The sequence below is a fragment of the Diorhabda sublineata genome, chromosome 4, assembly GCF_026230105.1.
Source record: "Diorhabda sublineata isolate icDioSubl1.1 chromosome 4, icDioSubl1.1, whole genome shotgun sequence".
In the NCBI taxonomy this organism is placed as follows: domain Eukaryota; kingdom Metazoa; phylum Arthropoda; class Insecta; order Coleoptera; family Chrysomelidae; genus Diorhabda; species Diorhabda sublineata.
The window spans coordinates 12,581,123-12,600,894 of NC_079477.1; the positions used below are offsets into that span (position 1 = coordinate 12,581,123).

A 19,772-nucleotide genomic window follows, 5' to 3' on the forward strand; every position below is an offset into this window, starting at 1 on the left:
AAATTGTCAAATAAGCAAAGATGTTTGATGTTCAATAACTGTTAAATTATTTTCACGTGAAAATTCAATTGTTCGCTATGCAGTCTGTGACGCATTAACTCGTGAGCTGCAGGTTTTGTGGTGTATCAATTTGCTCTAACTATGAAACTCAACTGTTTTAACGAATCTTTTAGACATAATACATCTTTGCTTTTTCGCGGTGTTGGTGTTTGTGAGTCTTCGTGAATTCATACGTGGATCTTCTAGTAGATAAGAAATGGTAAGTAAGCGATATCTACCATTATTTAATACTACAAACGTTACCTGGGCGATTCTTAGTCACTACACCTCTTTGATATCGAGAAGCATAGTCTCAATCGCTTCATGGGTGTACCTTGGCTTTCCATCACTCTCTCTAAGTTTGTAATAGTAACTGAATAACAGAGCCTATCAGCACGTAGCTCATTACCGAGCGATGTGCCTCTTTTAAATTTATTTCATGCACCACTGTTTATTCTTTGAATATAGCGACTCAGCTGCAGTCAGAGTTTACTACTTAAAGATGGTGCTATTTAAGAATACAGAATACTTTCGACTTTCGACCCAACCTTCAGAGGTTTCTACTCAAAATCGCCCAGAGCTTTTAAATATTCTGGTAGTGATAAGATCCAGCCAAAATATTATTTCGTTATTGGGATGATATGTATTAATAAAATCAACCAAGTTTGGAACGCACGTTCCTGTATGAATATGGGCACACAATGTGTGCTTCTGATATGGCAGAGTAAAACTTTATCTTCAAATTTTGTTTTCAATTTTTATTTCACGTCATTGGGACAATGTTCTATGTCAGATGTTAAAATTCATCATTAGGTACCTTCAATTTCTAAAAGTGATGAAGTGAAATATTTTCGCCATCCATGATCACAACTTTGTTCTCTGTGAAGTGACGTCTTCTTAATACACGGCAGCATTTCGGAATTCTGCACCATTGATCTTCAGTATATTTTGGACATTCCTTCCTTATCCGATGTTAAGCTTCCTTTATCTTTAGTTATCGGCTGGTAGTCAAAATCAGCGAGCCAACCTTCACGTTGATTTTCTTAATTTGTCTTCTGCACATTCTACAAATCTATTTTACTGGGCATTAGTCAAAGCTTTAGGCTGCGCCACTTTTTGGAAGATCTATTCCTTGTTCACATTCACTTATTGTTCCATAAATTGTCAAAAGTACATATTCTGCTTTAAATATATATTCAGAATGTCAGTTTCTTTTGACAACCGTCCAAGTAAACTGTATAAGAGTATACTTTAGTTTTTTGAAATTAAATTGATAGTAAAAAATCTTTTCCGAAAACATACGTTAGTACATATTTAGGCAGATCTTAGATAAAAAAAGTGAACATATTGAATAGCCACTGGAATGATCCATAGTGAAGTTTTAGAAAGTTATTGAGCATATAATCAATAACGTTAATATTTCTATCAATCTTAATTAATTATTTCCCAGACGATGAATACGTAAGTATTCGAAAGCTCGGAAAATATGATAAAGTTAGGCCACTTTGGTGTTTCCTTGCTACGTTCCCAATAAGAAACCGCTCATAATATAGCTTTATTTACAATTCATATATATATATATATATATATATATATATATATATATATATATATATATATATATATATATATATTCTTGTTAATACTCAAGACTTTGATTACGCAAAATGCAGTCATATTCTGCAAACAATTTAACTTTCCAAAATTCCAAATATAGGTATGATGATTTAGCTCCGAGCGCACTATTCTACTTAATATACTTGTTTATAATTTACTAATGACCAATCACCTGTCTCGTCTCCAGTTGTACCACATAATATCGTTATTAAGGGTTAAATTTTCACCTGTTTCTTAAGGAAGACTGAAAAATACTGAAGCAATAATGATAAAGTACAAGGTGATTATTTTTATAATTGCTAACACTTGATTAGGCTTCTCTCTAACTTATTTAACACAATTTAGAAATAATAGGAAAGTTAGTGAGTAGTGGTTATCGCAAATTATTTTGTAAAACCCTGTATATTTATCTGAAGATCATTTGATCCTGTACCTTACAGTACATCACAAATAATAAGTTTTCTATTCAAAAGAACATTCGAGCCTTAATTATTATTTTTATTTAATGGTATCAGTTTTGAATATCGAGTAAATATGCCATTGATCAGATTTTGTTGCATACACTGCTTAAACTAAGATAGATTAATTGAAACTCTTGATAAATCAACAGAAAAGTCTTAGCATTGCAAAACCCTACTATAGACAGCTTACTAACACTAAACAAACACGCAAACACTGTTTGACGTGCGTTTCGATAACAAAATTATCATCTTCGTTATAGATACGCGCGTTGGACATTGTAATTGTAGGTGTTCACTATGCGGTAGGAATTAGTGCCTGTTTTCTTCTCTCCCAATGTTCTTGATACAGTATTCAATATACCAAATCAAGGGTTGATATACCCATTTGATTATTGTTTGTTGACCGGTCACAAATAAACTCGTGACGCATTTTTTTATCGCATAGCTGTTGGTATAACACGCTGTTTCTCTCGCTTATAAGCTAGAAAAACCATTTGTTGAAAAAAATATTTGATAATTAAAAAAGTTTCAAAAAACGATAACGGAACGTAATGTTTTAATGTAATGTAATATTTTAATAGATTACACGCGGATTATTCATCTCATTGTCCATATAATTGTGAATCAAATTGTGGTAGCTATGAAAATGTTACTGATCAGAAGATAGTGACTCTGATATTAGACTAACAAAATCAAAAAAAGAATATATTTGTTTCTGCTACTACTACTTGGAAGAAGAGTGGAACTAACATGATATTGCACCAAACTTACAGAATTATTTGAATATTTCTTGTGCAACTATTGAACCCAACTCGCTACTACTACTTGGAAGAAGAGTGGAACTAACATGATATTGCACCAAACTTCAGAATTATTTGAATATTTCTTGTGCAACTATTGAACCCAACTCGCCGGTCAATGAGGTGACGGGTGAATTTTTTGATAGTGTTTTTTCAATTTATTCGTTAAACAGATCAAATTGTACCATTCTCAAATGATCGAGGTTGGTTCATCAAATTTCTGCTAAAACCGATGTATGTTTGTGTTTGAGAAATTGAGGGATGTTGAAAATAAGAGACGCGGTCGATACTGGATGCAATGCAATGAGGATTCAAAAGTTATGCAACCCTATTTAGTCATGGATGGAAATCTTGATCACGTCAATGCTAACAAAGTCTTGAGTTTTTATTTTGTTTTATTAGAAGATTATCAAGAAATTAACCAAAAAGCAGTTTATGCTGAAAAAACTCATGATCTTCTAAATATTTACAAGGTGTTTCAGAGTTAAGTTAATTACTTTGTAGATTCATTTTTTTAACAATATTTTCTAACTTTGAATAATAAGAAGAGTGGCGTGAACACATTTTTTTAAATATTTATAAAACGGCTCTGACTGTGAAATTTTCCCATACATATTAATTGTCGGGGTAAGAAATAACAAGTAATATTTATTCCTAATAATTTATGAGATTCATTAACTAAATTACACAATCGGTGCCCTTCTGCCACCACTTTTTATTTGTTTTTATATTTATAGTCTGTGACTGAAATACAAATACAATATAAGAAATATGAATAAATGTATAACAATAATAAAATTTTACCAACAATAATTAATTAAGATTTTCTGTGGTTTTGAATTATTAATTCTTGTAAAAATTTTTAAATTCATAGGATTCACAATTTAATGTTATCCATAAATGATAATAAATAAATTAATATTGAACATTATTCACTACGACTTATTCTTATCCAACCTATAAAAATTCAACGTCATTCATAATATAACCAATTAAAAATTAATAAAAATTACTATAGTAGCCAGAATCAATATTTCAATTAATCAATATTTCTATTAACGTCAATTTGAATATTGAATTTTGAATCTTATGAATATAAAAATTTTTACAAGGATTAATACAATTAAAAACCACCGAAAATCTCAATTAATTATTGTAGGTGAAATTTTATTATTGTTATATATTAATACATATTTCTTATAGTGTATTTGTTCTTAGTCCACTTTGGTGTTTCATTGCCACGTTCCCAATAAGAAACCGCTCATAATATAGTTGGTGAAAACTTAGTCAACAATAAACATTTTCAAGAAGTTCTAGCCTCCGAAGAACTACGGCTTTCGCTATATACATTAATAAATAATAAAGCATAGCAATAGTTTGACCCTTGTCAATTGGTATTATTTTATGGTTATCAAGAGAGAAATGCGTAATGTGAATAGTTTAGTGGTCGTTCAAACAGAAAAAAATTATATTTAGTATATTGGACTAAATTTTTGGATACTTGTATGTATTAATATTTAATTATCAATATTTTTGAACTTTCCACCACAAAACTTTTACCTCATTATAAACATGTATTTGTTTATAAATAAAGAAAAGGTTTTTGTAATAATGTTGAATTGTTAACCTTCGAGAGGCTGTGCTGCAGCCGGCACTGCGGACAACCAAAACGTCCCGCTTCCGCCGGCCGCAGCACCTTCTGGTGTGTTAGACCGCGTCTTCACAGTAACAAAGTCCTCTTCGTCTAAGTGACCCGTCGGCATTCGGCCGAAATCCTTAATTTTCATAGACCACCGCAAGTTCTTGTACCACTCAACATCACAATGCACTGTCAATAAGTTTTCCACCACTACTTAAACAGTTTTTCGCGGAAAATCGTGTTAAAGGCTTCTTCACCGATCGCGGGAAATGTTAAGCGACTTTCCGAGAGAAATAGTCAACGATTGTTACGTGTATGTCCGTAGTTACTGTTAGCGATGGTTGTTTTTGTTTCTTTGGGGATGAGGAGGATGATGGCAAGTCACGTGGCCCGAGAAACAACCAATAGCACATCGGCGCGAGCAACTTTGTGGGCAGGCTTCGGTCATAAGAGGCGGGATTTAAATGCTAGCGTGACGACCTGTCTCACAATTATCAGGTAAAAATTTTATAAAAAAAATGCCTGATTCCTTATGAATACATTCCAATTTCCAAATCACCGGTTGAAAGTCCAGAGGGTTTTAAATTATGATAATTCTCCATTATGTATGCTAATTTCAGTTTCCTTTGCTTAATTTTTTTAGGCACGAATTAGAATACCTGTCATGATCATCATTGTTGTTTTCGAGTCGATATTTCGATATTCTTCAGGCTCATAATAACCTGCACTAAAGAATATCATGTTTTGTATAAGTTAAGCCATATCTCAGATTGAAATATCTAATAAAAAAATTATCACGATGACGATTTTTTTTATCAGAATAATAGTGATATAACATAATATTCGAAGTTTATCCACTTATTTATGCTTTTCATAACAGAATGAAGTTCCATGTAAGCCAGACAGAACTGGAATTTCATATTGAAACGAAAATCACTTGAACTGATTAATTTAAATTCATCCAAGCCTTCAAAAAATTGATGATATACGTTCAAGTACTAAATTATAACAAACAAAATGTGAAATTAGTTAGCCAATGACTTACTTATACATTCATGATTTAGTATCCATTGAAGTACCTTATCAAGGATTATGTTTCTGTTGATAGAAAACTGTAACTATAATTCCAGCTATTATTGGGTCCAACAAGAATAGTAACAGATTCAATAAACCCCCTAACAAATCCATTTCCAAGATGCCGTTTTTCTCTTTGAAAACGGTTTTATAACGTTCTTCTATATTAATCGGGTAAGTTCAATGTAGTACGTAGCCAACGCTCCACTTTTGTAATTTTAGATGAAAGACATGAATATCGTAATAACAATAGATAATTAACAGGTCAGTAACTATCTACCGTATTATAATGTGGATAACTTTGTTTTTTGAATCGAATGTTTTTATATATCGATAGTGTGTTGGACTAGATTTATGGTTTTTCGATCAAATAGTGAGGTCTAATCCCGACTGATAGGCTTTGATAACATTTATTAAAAGTGTTAACTCAATTCCTTAGGAAAACATATTTTTTATGAATGAAATTAGCCTATTTACCATAGCATTCGACTCATAGAATGGGAAAAAAGCTGAACAAAGGTGTGCCAAACTGCATAGAATTCAATTCAGAAAAAGATGAGACAGTATATGATAGTTTTCTAATTGTGTTCTCAGGAAAGTAAACAGTAACAGTATTTCGTGTAGCCAGTGTGTAGAACCGAAGTAAGCAAGCAGTTGGTATTTACCGTGTTCTTTCTTTTCTAACACTAGTTTTATAATGCCGTATGTTTCTTTTAAATGAGTTCCTTGAGCGAAAGATCGTGATGAAAATTCATCTCCGCTATATATCAGTACAGCTTTTGGACTTGATTTTAAGGAATCAATAAAGATTATCCATTCCTCTGACCTATATTCATAACTCAGTTTTAACATTAAGCCCTCAATGACATTACAGTACACTAGGTCGTTATTTATAGAAAACATACCAACATATGAACTGTAACGTTTGCGGTAACTTCAATTCCCATCCCTGCACATCCCACAGTTTCGCTGCTTGAGGACTGTCAGGAGCTGTGAATTCTGTTTCAATTTTTTCGTTTTCAGAACTACTTGTACTCTTTCCAGTGCCATCAACTAGATAAGGCATAGGAACTCCTTTTTTGTTATGGAACATGCCTCCGCTTACTTTACCAAATGCTTCAATTTTTCCGAAATACGTTTGATATTGGTCAAACAAAAATAACAGTTGCTTATATGATCCGTAGATTAGCACCATATCATTGTTTTAACAACAGACATTGCTAATTATTGTGCATTAAGGCAATCGGTGCAATTTATGTGATATGAGATACAGCAGGTGTATGGCATTCAATATTTATACTGACTGAGAATATTCAGTTTGTTTGGCTTTTAGTTGTATATTCACCGCAAATATAACAAAATAACGCGTAATAATTAACACATTTGCGTGACATTTCACACTATTCAGCTGTCAACTAATTTCTAAAAACTCGTTCTAGAATTTAATGGAGAAGTTACAATAAAAACTCATTGATTTGAATTTAGAAAGTGACATGATTAATAAAATAACACAAATATATGACAAACATCAATTTTAAATTTAATTTCATTTATTTGAAAGATTTAAAAAATAGAAAAATTGGCAGAAAGTGGAAAAAAATTGATCATGAACAGTCTGTTGAATGATTATAAATAGGATTAGAATTTGTTATATTATATACCAGACGAAAATCAAATATCATGGGTAACTTTTCAAAAAACAAACAAGAAAATGTACAGAACATAACTGAAAATAGTATATGAAGTATATATTAGAATTGAACAGCTCCAATGGAAGTGCTTTTAAAATATTCTAATGCGTTATGCACCTAAACTTTTTTTATACAGTGGACTTTAATATTTTGAAAAAATTTCAGGATCAAAATATTGATATTATCAAAACTTTTTGTGAACCAATTCCAGGAGACATCGATTTGTATAAATATGAATTTATACAAATCGGCATACCTTTTCTTGTTTTATAGATGATTGAATTACAGTTGTAAAAAATGAAAGTTATTTCGAATTATTTAATTATTGGCTCCATTACCTACTGATTGATGAATACAGCTACTAACTACCGAGTTATCTAATCTGCTCGGCTTCCAATAACGTTTCCAAAACTATAACAAATCTTTGAAATTGGTATCATCGGTAAGTGCAGGATGTTATGTTAAGATACCAAACTACGTAAAAGCCGGTATTTCCAATTTTCGAGATGTTGTATGGAAAAAACTGTTAACAGCAAGACAAGCTCCACTGTCATTAGTTCTAGTCCTAATTTACCTAACTACTTAGAAAGGTATAAAATACCAAAATCCAGTTTTCTTCATTTAAGACAAACTTAATTAATAATTTGAAAAAAGTCGATTATTGTTGTTGAAAATATCTCTCAGGTAACTTCTTATTGGGCATGAACTGATCGGTATTTATTTATGAAGAAAATAGATTTTGGATTTGTCTCAGGTGAAACATGAAAATTGAATGAAAAAAGCAATGCTGAAACAGAGAGTAAATATAAGGAAATTGGTAAGTAGAAAAGCCGGTACAGCTAGGCTACATTATACCCTTCCATTTTCTTTTAAACGTTAATATTTTACAAGTATCTTCAAAAATATGGGTGTGTGCTCAAAACAAATCAATTAATTTAAATCCTAACAGCCAACTTACCTGGAAAGGTATGACTAATTACTCATTATATACTACAGTACTGATTCGTTCATTCAACTCCATTTTATTTTCATGAATCTTTTCTCGGTTTGAAAATTTACGCTCGCTTTTGAACACATAATACTATAATACCAAAATAACATTCTTGCGCACTTTTATGAGTATTGAGAAAAAAGTTACCTCTACAGTATCTATCATTAGATAAATTCCGTTTTTCCTTTTATTATTTGAACCTGACAGTTTGTCATAAACTATCAGGGCAGCAGTGATACCGCGTATAATTCTAAACTAAGTTTAAATACAGAGGGTGCCGACAACGGGACAGCAATTTTGTGATGCGCGTTTCGGGAATTGCTTGGAGGGGTGTAAGTTTATGTTATCATTCGATTCTTATTTCGTTTGCCTCTCTTGTGAATTCTGGAATTTGATTTCAACTATTTAACAAACTGAAAGTAACTGTACGTATTTTTTCCCCCTTATTTTTGTGAATAATTCACCTTTGTTTCCAAGATAAAAGTTATATGTTGACTCAAAATTATATTCACTATTTTCACACTAACCATTTATTATTAGTTTGCTGAATTTAAACGTGGTCGTACATAAATTGGTTATACACGATCATAAATTGAAATTGCGTGAGATAGCCAAAGCCGTTAAGGTATCAGAAGGCAGCGTGTTTACAATTATGCATGAACATTTGACCATAAAAAAGCTATTTTCAATGTAGGTGCCGCGTTTACTTACAGTCGATCAAAAACAAAAAGTGTTGATGATTCAGAGCAGTGTTTGGCCAAGTTTACACGTAATCCGTTTTTTGCATAGATTTGTGACAATGGATCCATCACTACACTCCGGAAGCAAAACGATTGTCATCTGAGTGGACTGCAGCCGGTAAACCACGTCCGAAGCGTCCAAAAGCACAATAGTCAGTTGGAAAGTTTATGGCTACAGTATTTTGGGATGCGCGTGGAATGTTGTTAATCGACTATCTCTAAAAAAAAACAATTAATAGCGTTTACTACTTAAAGTTGTTGGATCGCTTGAATGCAAACATCAAGGAAAAACGGCATCATATGTCGAAGAAAAAATGACTGTTTTACCTATACAACGCACCGATTCACAAGTCGATAGCAACGATGGTTGATTTGAACGAATTACATTTCGAATTGCTCCACCGTATCGTCCAGATCTGGCCCCAGTGACTACTGGCTATTCGCTGATCTCAAAAAATGCTGGCCGTTATGAAATTCAGCTCAAATGAAAAAGGAATTGCTGAAACTAGAACCTATTTTGAGGCAAAATACAAATCCTTCTACAAGCACGACATCGAGAAGTTAGAGAAGCGTTGGAATGATTGTATTTCTCTTAAAGCAGATTACTTTGACGAATAAAATCGATTAATGACCAAAATTATGTTTTTCTAAGTTAGTCACAAGACTTTTTGATTGGTGGGAATTGTCATCCTGCTAAAATTTCCAACATAATTTTGATAAAACAATGTCAAAAGTGAATTTCTAGATTAGTTCATGAAAAAAGATATCAAATATTCGGGACAGCTTAGAAAATTGGAACAGATATTAGTGATATGAACAAACCAGGGCTGCCTTCAACGGTATGACACCTGAGGATATCAGCAAAACATTGAGTTTACAATAATAACTGTAAAATTGATTTTATGTTCTGCAATATAGAGTAGCGGTTAGTATAGATACATAGTGAGTGACGATTAATTTCGTAGAATGAGCTGTCTCTCTTAGGTTACGATATGACACATCCAATGGTTGATAAAACTTTATTAAGTGTGAATAAAGTAATAGTGACCAACAAGATTGCTGAAATTGGAACTGGTATGGCACGCTTATAAAAAGCGTCTTCATTTTTCTAAGCGCTTTTCTTTGAGATTAATAAAAGAAGAACAGAAAAGTTATGTCCTTTCATTGAATTCGGCGAAACAGGGTTCACATTCCAAAAATGCGCTGTTGTTTGTTGTACTATACGCAACATTTCAGAGTGTTGAAACCTGGACAAACTGTTAATGCTGTAATGCCATCTAGAGATATTTTTCTTCAAAACTAAATCATTTTGATCTATCCGTCGTTTTTTGTATTCTTTGAAAAAAGGATATATAGTTTGATTTTAGTATGTAGTTGTCAAAATTCAGAAATGGATATTACATTACTAAGAGAAGAGAGTAGATTACCTGTACAAGTAGATTATCCATAGATAGGATGACCATTTGCGCTTTAATTGACTAGCAAAGCTAATAATCAATTTTTAATTACAATTCAATATATTTCATTATAAATCAAAAAATGAATTAGACGGATACCATATGTTGAGAGAATATTGAATCATGCTTTACGTCATAATACCTTCTACTTTCAACGAAAGTCTATTATTCAAACGAACCCATTTTATTTCGTTTCGACAATATGTCAAATCCTTTCTGAATCTTTTATGTATTAAGCACTAAAAGATACGGCTTAAAATGACCAAAGACCATGTGTCTTAAGATGCCGACCACAATGTCCAAGTTCAGTATGTAAACTGCCGTATTCTCGGTTAGAAAGGACCGAAGGGTTGACTCATTTCCTGACCAACTCTTGATTAATGATTCGTAATAACTACGCTGGAGAATGTTTCGTATTAGTTTTCGGATTGTGTTTTTGACGGATATTATTTTTATACAGATGTGTCTGGGTTGTGTTGAGGCTTTTGGTCTTTGTCAATCATATTCGTCTGAAATGCGTATTAACGATCTAAGGATCGGATGGTATCTTTAACTATTTATCATCAGAACAAAGAATCCAAGAAAGAGCAGTAGCAAGGTTACTACAATATTTTCAATATCTCATAATGGATTGTTCGCAACTGAATTTGTATAAGTCATATTTTTAAATACTTTGATTTATACTGAAGAATATTGAAAGGAATGAAGAGCTGTAGTGTTTACAAAGAAACACTAATTTATTTTATGTATTCTGTGATTCAAATAATCAGATTTTATTCATAAAATCTCCAGAGATATATATTTCATTGACAGTTTCAATTATATATTGTGAAATAAACTAATACTGAATTAGAATATACAGCTGATTAAATGAAATACCGTAGCGTTCTAAAATGAATATAGAAATTTTTTTGGTTCGTTAATACAACTTACATTTAAGGCTAATACACTACTTAGAACAGAAAGTAGAACAGATAGCCCTTGGCCCGGACAGATTATCCAGCGATGATGTATAAATCTATAGTAGGAAATTAATGGAAATAACCAATAAAAAAGTGGAAAAATTGTCCACACAATAGGAATATGAACATTAGTGGAGAAGATGGAAATATATAGAGAACGGATACAATGGATAAGAAACATAATCAACGGATGAAGAAATAGCCAATTTACAAAAATTGGCTACATAACGAGTATAACAATACTAGGACGTAAAAAATATGGATATGAATGTGACAATGCAAATAGAAAAGAATAAAATAAGGAGACAAAAATAAACATGGTAGGAAAAAAAGTGAAATCGTTAGATCAATAATTATAAAGGAACCAACAATAGAACAAATAAAAAATTCCATTTGATATGCACCTATTTAGAATGAAGACAGAGGGATTTGGGAGAAAAATGATGATTGTAAATTCTTCTGAAAAACGTTAAGGAGTACCCAGAAAAACATGAAAAGACCAAGTAAATTAACTGGGAAATGCCAAAAAAACAGAGAACGGTGGAAGAAAGTGGTTTAACGACGATATCAGCCTTTCTACGACACATGGAAAGTTAGTATTTTTTATATACAAAATTAAGATTTTTATGTAATTGACTACCATAAATTCCTCATCTCAAAGCTTTTACTCAGATTTCTAATATATCGACAAATATTGCGGTAATTTGTGCAAATTCAACGATGTATTGGTTTTCATCAGATTAGGTTATTCATTTATATTTAAAGATTATTTTTTAATTGCTTCATTTCTCAGAAATATTAAGAATTTATTAAAATTGGGTCATTAGGTCCTCCAACTATTTAGTAATACTATTGTTTTGGAAACCTTAGAACTTTCCGATATTTCAGATAAAAAATTTCTCAATTTAAGACGGTAATTGCATAATCGAGGTGAAAGAATTAAAGTTTATTGCGGATTTATGGATTTATTTTATAAGGTTTTTAAATTGGAAAATAAGCAATAATATTTATTATTATTATAATTTATTATTAAGTTTCATATAATCAAAAAAATACTTATTGTACTTGATCTTCTGCTTTTTCTTTGAGGAGGCTGCTTTTTATTCTTTTCATAATTCAAAAACAATAACTTGTTTAGAGTCTATAACTCCTTAACACCACTTTTCAAACCACACAATCCTTCCAGGACAAATAATATGATACCATAAATATATATTTCGACTATTTCAAATTAGAACGGATTAAAACTGAAGAGCTAATAGAAAAGTTTTGCTCCAAAATGGTATTTGTAAGCCTTCTTGGAAATTTTCCCTAATAATTACTACAAAAAAAAAGAAAAAAACAGCATTTTATTGTAACCACCAACCTTCTTTAAACAAACCTGTTCCTCTGCTAGCTATTACAGCTTTTCCGAGAATTTTAATATTATAAATCAATTTTCTCTGTATAATTGCAGAGACAATATCTTCGTTTTTATTTGACCATAAGGTGAACATTGAAAGTGAAAATAATAATGATCAAGATTATGTACAAACTATCATTTTTATAATGAGTTTCTTCACCTATATCTCAGCGATTGAAACACTTTCATAAAACTTAAGTCAATTTAAAAGTAGTTAATTTTGTCAACAAGGCTCTGATACCAATTTACGCCTGAAGTATCTACACTTTCATTGTTTTATAAAAAAGTGTTAAAAGTAGTATGACAAATTACTTAAGATCATTAAAGTTGGTACAGCTAAAAATATTTTTGATGCACTTACGTATAGCCGATGTTAATGTTTTTTAAAAACACAAATGAGTTTTATATAGTGGATCATTCAAAGTAAATCAACACAGAATTACGTTAATGGTTTCGGACCAGGATACATAATTCGTTTAAAAGGGTTTCTAAATTAGCAGTTGATGATAGTAACTCTAACATTAGTAACATTAGTGGTATTCAGTCATTCTTCGTCAAGCTTCCCGATGTGTTGTGTTATTCTCATGTAGCTTGTAGTGAATTTTGTGTATCGTGTATGTCTTCAGTTGGTTCAAAAACAGCATGATACTTTTTGGTAAGTCGATAATATATAATATTGAAGTAAGCGAACAATGGCTTCGGAACAGTTTTCATATCAAAATTAATTGATAAATAATAGATGTTTCCCATTGCTGTATAGATACATGTTGATAGAATAACCTGTTAAATATTCACACGTATTTTAGAAAATTGCGTATACGAGTACACTATAATTACTAGGTTTAAAAGTGTCAAGATTAATGTTACCAAACAGACAGCTAAATAATATGATCAGTAAATTAGGAGTAAAGATGATCAACATATTCACATTTTCATTTTTCAAGATATAATTTATGTTAATATAATCACATCTTTCTATCATAGCGTCGTCTTTACTTGTTACTATTACTACTACAACCTATTTTTATAATAAAAAGGTAACGAATCAACCAAAAACTTGATAATAGCTATGTATTTAGTTATCGGTGTGAGATACTGCGCAACTATTCTGAACCCAAGCTTCTACAATATAAAAGTCCGTCATCTTCTGAAATGCTCTCAAAAACTTGATAAATAGTTTTTTCGGTCTCATTTTCCATCGTGAATCGCCAACCATGGTAATATTCATTTAGGCTAAAAAATAACAAGAAATCAGTTTCACGTTGTTCATTGTGTGTTGCAGCATTATCGTCATTAAATATCACCCCACGACTCATAAATTGCAGGTAAGTACTTTGTGTTGTACCAGTTTGTTCAATTATTCGTTGATCTTGAAGCTCAATTGCTTCCACAAATTCCACATTGTGAGTTCATTGAATATTTGTGAATTCACATACGGCTTCCTGACAGATCAGAATATTATATAATAGTCTACCAGCATCTGCCTCTTTATCACGCGATATCTGTCCTTTTTCAGCGAAAAATAGTTGCTCGTGAAGACGTTATTCAGATCGACCTAAAAATCTCTTGTCAAATTCATATGTCTATAGCAAATCATATATTCCACCAATGACAATATAACAGCAATTCAACTGAAATCAAGGCTTACTACTTAAGGATTGTAGCATTTGAAAATGCAGTGATGCCAGAATTTGCGTTGGTATGAATTCAAGCTCATATTATTTACTTACATTATTCGTATTTGTTACCATTCCTTTCGTATATTCTTGATAAAGGCAAAATTTAAACTGTACAAGGAGAAAAGGGCACATTCATATCTCACGACTATCGGAATGCCAATTTTAAGTACAGACTACTGGTTATTCAAATATTCTGTCACTTAAGTCTCACAATATTATAAAAAAGATATTTGATCAAATTGAAGCTGGTTTTTTTTCAAATTCGTTCAAATTCGTATCGTCTATGAAACATCAAATTGATAGTTAATTTTGTTCGTGATTATGATGAATATTGGCTGAAAACATTCCAAATAGAAAATTTCTATATATCGTGACCGACACGTATTCTATTATCTGTAAGTCCCAAATTTAGCTGCAATTTTATGAAAACCTATGACTTTTTCTTCCTATAATAGGGTATTTCCTACTTTTTCATGTATGTTCTTGATAGTTGAATTTTCTCATAATACTTAGAACTATCATTCAGTCCAATTTTTTGTGTCATCTATTTTTATTCATTTTTTGGAAGATGAAATAAATTCCAGAACAACAAAAATGATAACCCAGTTGCGTTAATTAATATTTACATGTAGATTACTTTAAAAACGTGATATTCTTCTCACTATACATTTGTATAGTTTAAAAATAATTGCTTTTGTTTTTATAAAATTGCTCATGGGAAACTAAAACCCGTTGTTTTAGTTTCTGCCGGGAATCATAGTTTAAAATATATGTATTATATTACTGCAGCTGCTTTTATTATAATAGTGTATTCATACTTTGTAGAAAACTACGATATAATTTGATAATATTGTGAGATAGAAACAAAGTATAGATCCAAGTTTCTAATTAAAAAAGAAAATGTTACAGTTGCGTAATAAAATAAATGATTCGGGAATTTCAAATAAGTACTATGTCTATTAATACAGAGCAACAAAATGGTGCCTATAACTTATAAATGTGTTATTGTATTGTATTAAAGAGACATTCTGAAGATAATTATCATAAATTGTAATTATTTATTGAAAATACTTATTAGGTAAATGCGTATTAAAACACAATCAAACATTTCTAATTAAACTGCATACTGTCAAACATCGTGTTACTTACATACGAAAAAAATTGAAATGTAGACAAATTAAGTTAGTTAGCGTACAGCTTATCAAATAAAAACAAAAAACTATAATAATTGTTCGAAGTGGGCACCTTCCACTTCTACATACTTCCGGAATTTACGGAGAATATTTCTTTGAACTTGGAAGAGCATTCCAAGATTCTGTCTTATAGCGTCACACTGGACGTTTATTTTATTGATTATTTCGTTCTTTGTGTTTACCGGTGTTGCACATAACAAGCTTTTAAAATATCCCAAAAAACCAATCCATCTATTAGGAAAAATATCGTTTTAATTATTAATCTCTTTCAAGTTTTTTCTTATGTCAGTAATATGATCTTCCATAGTATGCAGTTCAAGTGTTTATTTATTTATTCATTAGTTCTCCAAAAATTTTTTCATTGTATTTCAATAAATATTTTTAATACATATTACAATTTATGATAATTTTCCTCAGAATATCTCTTCATGGTAAACGGTTTCCTTAGCATCTAAAAATCTACATATCTCCTAAACCGTAAATGTTCGAATGTATAATCTAGAAAATATACTTAAATATTAGTTGTGATTTTGCAGCAAACGCCTATAACTCAGAAACGAGGGGTCCCGCGAGAGAAATTTTTCATAAACCATCATTATTTTCACGTCATCTACACATATATGCTTCCAAATGTTCTTGATTTTCGGTTCCTTCAAGAACATTTAGGAGCATATACCTCTACATAGTATAAGAACTAGGTTCACCAGTGTCCATCAACCTCATGCTCTATAAACATAATTTTAATCAAGAAGAACTGAACGTTTAGATGTAGGACCTGAAGCTCTGGAATTAATTTGTTGAAATACTTGCATCCAACCGACTTTAATTAGTTACTAACATATGATTGTTCATTAAATACATAATTTTGAATTTACAAAAAGCCATGGATAATTATATAGATCAATAGGTGGCGTGTATTTGACATGTTCAATTTTTCATAAGTTTGACGCCTGTATCCTTATTTGATCGACTGCCTAGCTTATGTTTACTTTGATTGTCGTCAAGATTTCAGACTTATTTGCATTGCAACTTAAAAAAAACGTCTTATTAGGGAAAATCATACGATACAAGTGACTAGTTCACATCATCACCATGTTTCAATGTGACATGAGTTGTACTGCACTCAGCAAATAGACTTTATATCACGTTTATCTTCGAAGAGATAACGATCTTCTGCCCATGGAGCATGGTATTCTTAACAATACAAAATGAATTTTATAAAAATTGATTTGACACAATACATTGGAAACAATTGACGCTTTCTATATTTCATATCTTTTATATAATGGTTACAAAGATGGTTTAATTCGTTCTTTCCATTTTAGTACCATTTAGTAGAAACACGTAACAATTGCTCTAGTTTTGAGAAAAAAAAAATAATTGATATTATGAAGATCGGAGGGGTATCATTTTTCCTCATAAAAATGATGACAAGTCCAATATTTTAGATTTATTATATCAAACTTAAAAAATCCTCCTCCTCTTTCCATTATCCTCCAAAGGATAAAGTAACACCATTTATATTTGATTTAGCAGTTGTTTCCATGTTTGCTCATCCTGTGCAAATCTTCTTAGGTTTCGTTTGGTCTACCCATCTAGTCTCTCTCTTCCTCTTGGGCGTTTGTCTTCTTCTTTCCCTTCTGATTTATTCTTATTAGCAGCCTTGTATGGTGTGTCAAAATGAAACGCAAAATTTTAATTAATAGAAAACACAGTTTTTAGACTGATTGTAATTTTTTTATTGAATCAGAAAGTTTATGGAATAGGGTTATTTATGGCTTTGCAAACATATACGCACTTGTTGGTCGAAATTTTCTGACTATACTACATAAATGTAGCTGAATTCCGTTGATGCAACGTTGGTGCTTAATCACATGATCTATGGGGCCAATACTAATCACCGAAACGAGAGAATACGCGACCTGGAAATGTCTCATGCAGTAATTAAGTGTTTTTTCGGCTGTATGTTGTGTGACACTGTCTTGATGGAAGCGAATATTGTCCACATCCATATATTCCAATTATGGCCAAAAGTACCACTGTGTTATCAAGTGCGATATCGGGCACCAGTAATAGTACCTGCTTGACAAGCAAAAAAGTATAGTCCTATCATGCGTCCAGCAAAATTCACACCAAACAGTGACACGTTGTGGAAATATTTATTTTTCTTCAATCACATGCGATTTCGCGGCAATTTTGGCGATTAACAAACCTATCAAGAAGAAAATGTTCTTCATCGGTTTTTCGAGCAAAATTACATCGATTTGTTGATGCTCAAAAATCAATTTAACAAATTTTCCTCATTGTGCAGTGTTATTTGGCTTCATTAGTTGTGTTTCAATTTTGTAATCATGAAGACATGAATCTTTAGAGATTATACGTTGTAGAGATATTCTTGAAATTTATGGTACTTGTCCACGTTGTTCTGTAGTGAGTGTATTGTTCTATTTTCACTAACCTTAAACTTTCAGTGCCGATTTTTTTTATAGAGTCAACACTTCAAAAATAGCAGCAAATTTAAAACTTTTTAATTTTGGGACATTCTTTATATAGTGTTACAAGAATAAAAGGAGATCGATAATATCGTCAAAAGATGGCGATTCTAATATAAAACTCATATTTGGTAAGAAAACGGAAGCGATGAAAAAAATTCATTGTATCAATAACATTGGCTTCACTTGATTTTTTCGGCTGTTAAATGTTATTGAATGAATTCACTATTACATCAAATATCAATTTTGTCGCTCTGTGATTAATTGCATTGACTGACTCGGAAATATGTTTTTTTTTCATATTAAAAAACTGAAAGAGATAGAATGGAAAAAATAAAGTGATTTTTTTAAATTCCCCTTCAAGCACTAGAAAATTGAAAATAAAATGTTTACTGATAATCTTGAACTAATTAGTATTCAAGAATAATAGATGCTGATTATGAAGATGTTCAAAACGTATATTGTGAACATATAGATACAGAAATGTAGAGGACATTTGGTCATACAGGAGCTTTTTAGTCTAATAATCAGCTTTTGAGTAAAGTTGAAATTCATTGTTATAAATACTAAATTACTTGTATGGGTGGAAAAATAATTAGTGGTAGAAACATTGTACCACTGTAAGGTGGGTGATGTATAGAGTGAGTTCGGAGGCACTTCGATAAAATTAAAAATAAAACAATAATCTTGTTAATTTTCATTTTGTTACATTGTACGTTAGTATTTCAGCTCAGCCTAGATAATTATTGGAAAATAACTGTTGTGTTACCTTTACAATTGTACTAAGATTTGCGTCAACAGTTTTATTTTCTATTTTTGGTATATTTTGCATAAAGTATGGTGTTTATAAAATTGTTTGAGACTGAGAAGTCACAAGATTTTTTCAAATAGACCACTCTTTTGACATCTTTGATGGGATTCTAACTGCCACAGGATTGTAAGCCATGTTTATGAACCATTGAGCTATCGAAACTATTTTATAATTAAAAGCTCATTTGGTAATGGATCATATAAATGACTTATTATATAAAACATGGTTATGGAATTTGTTGAATCCATTTATCTTAATTATAATTATTATATTATAAAATGACAAAAATGTAGAATACAATATTTTGTTTCATATAAAAATTAAAATAATTAATGTGATAACATTAACTACTTCATCAATTTTTCTATTGAAATTATGTGAACAGATTGATTAAAAGTTAGTAAATTTTGTAGTCCATTGTAATTTTTTGTACGGGAAAGTAATATAACCAATAAAATTCTAAATATTATCATAAAATCTAAATTACATAGCCCGAGTATATTTTTTGTTTCAATATGTAGTACCTATTTGCCAAAAAAGATTAGAAATTTTGTTTTATTTTAATTCCAAGGATCTCGGACAATTAACGAAGAAACATCGATTTTTAAGTTGGTTTAATTCATTTATAGACATAAATGTATGAAAAGTGTTGTTGACACACTCAAATTAGTTAGTAGTACCCTTGGTTTTAGGAAATATACAATTTCATGAGTTATTGAAGAAG

General features: G+C 31.0%; 1 protein-coding gene across 1 annotated transcript in view; it reads right to left on the minus strand.

Moving 5' to 3' along the window:
* The window catches only part of LOC130443203 (homeotic protein proboscipedia), a 101,228-nt gene extending 96,342 nt beyond the window's left edge, over window positions 1-4,886 (minus strand). Inside the window, exon 1 of the mRNA XM_056777722.1 lies at window positions 4,545-4,886. Within this exon, the coding sequence (XP_056633700.1) occupies window positions 4,545-4,704 (160 nt within the window). The 5' untranslated portion in view covers window positions 4,705-4,886. The remainder of the gene's footprint in view (window positions 1-4,544) is intronic.
* Window positions 4,887-19,772: the final 14,886 nt, after the last annotated feature.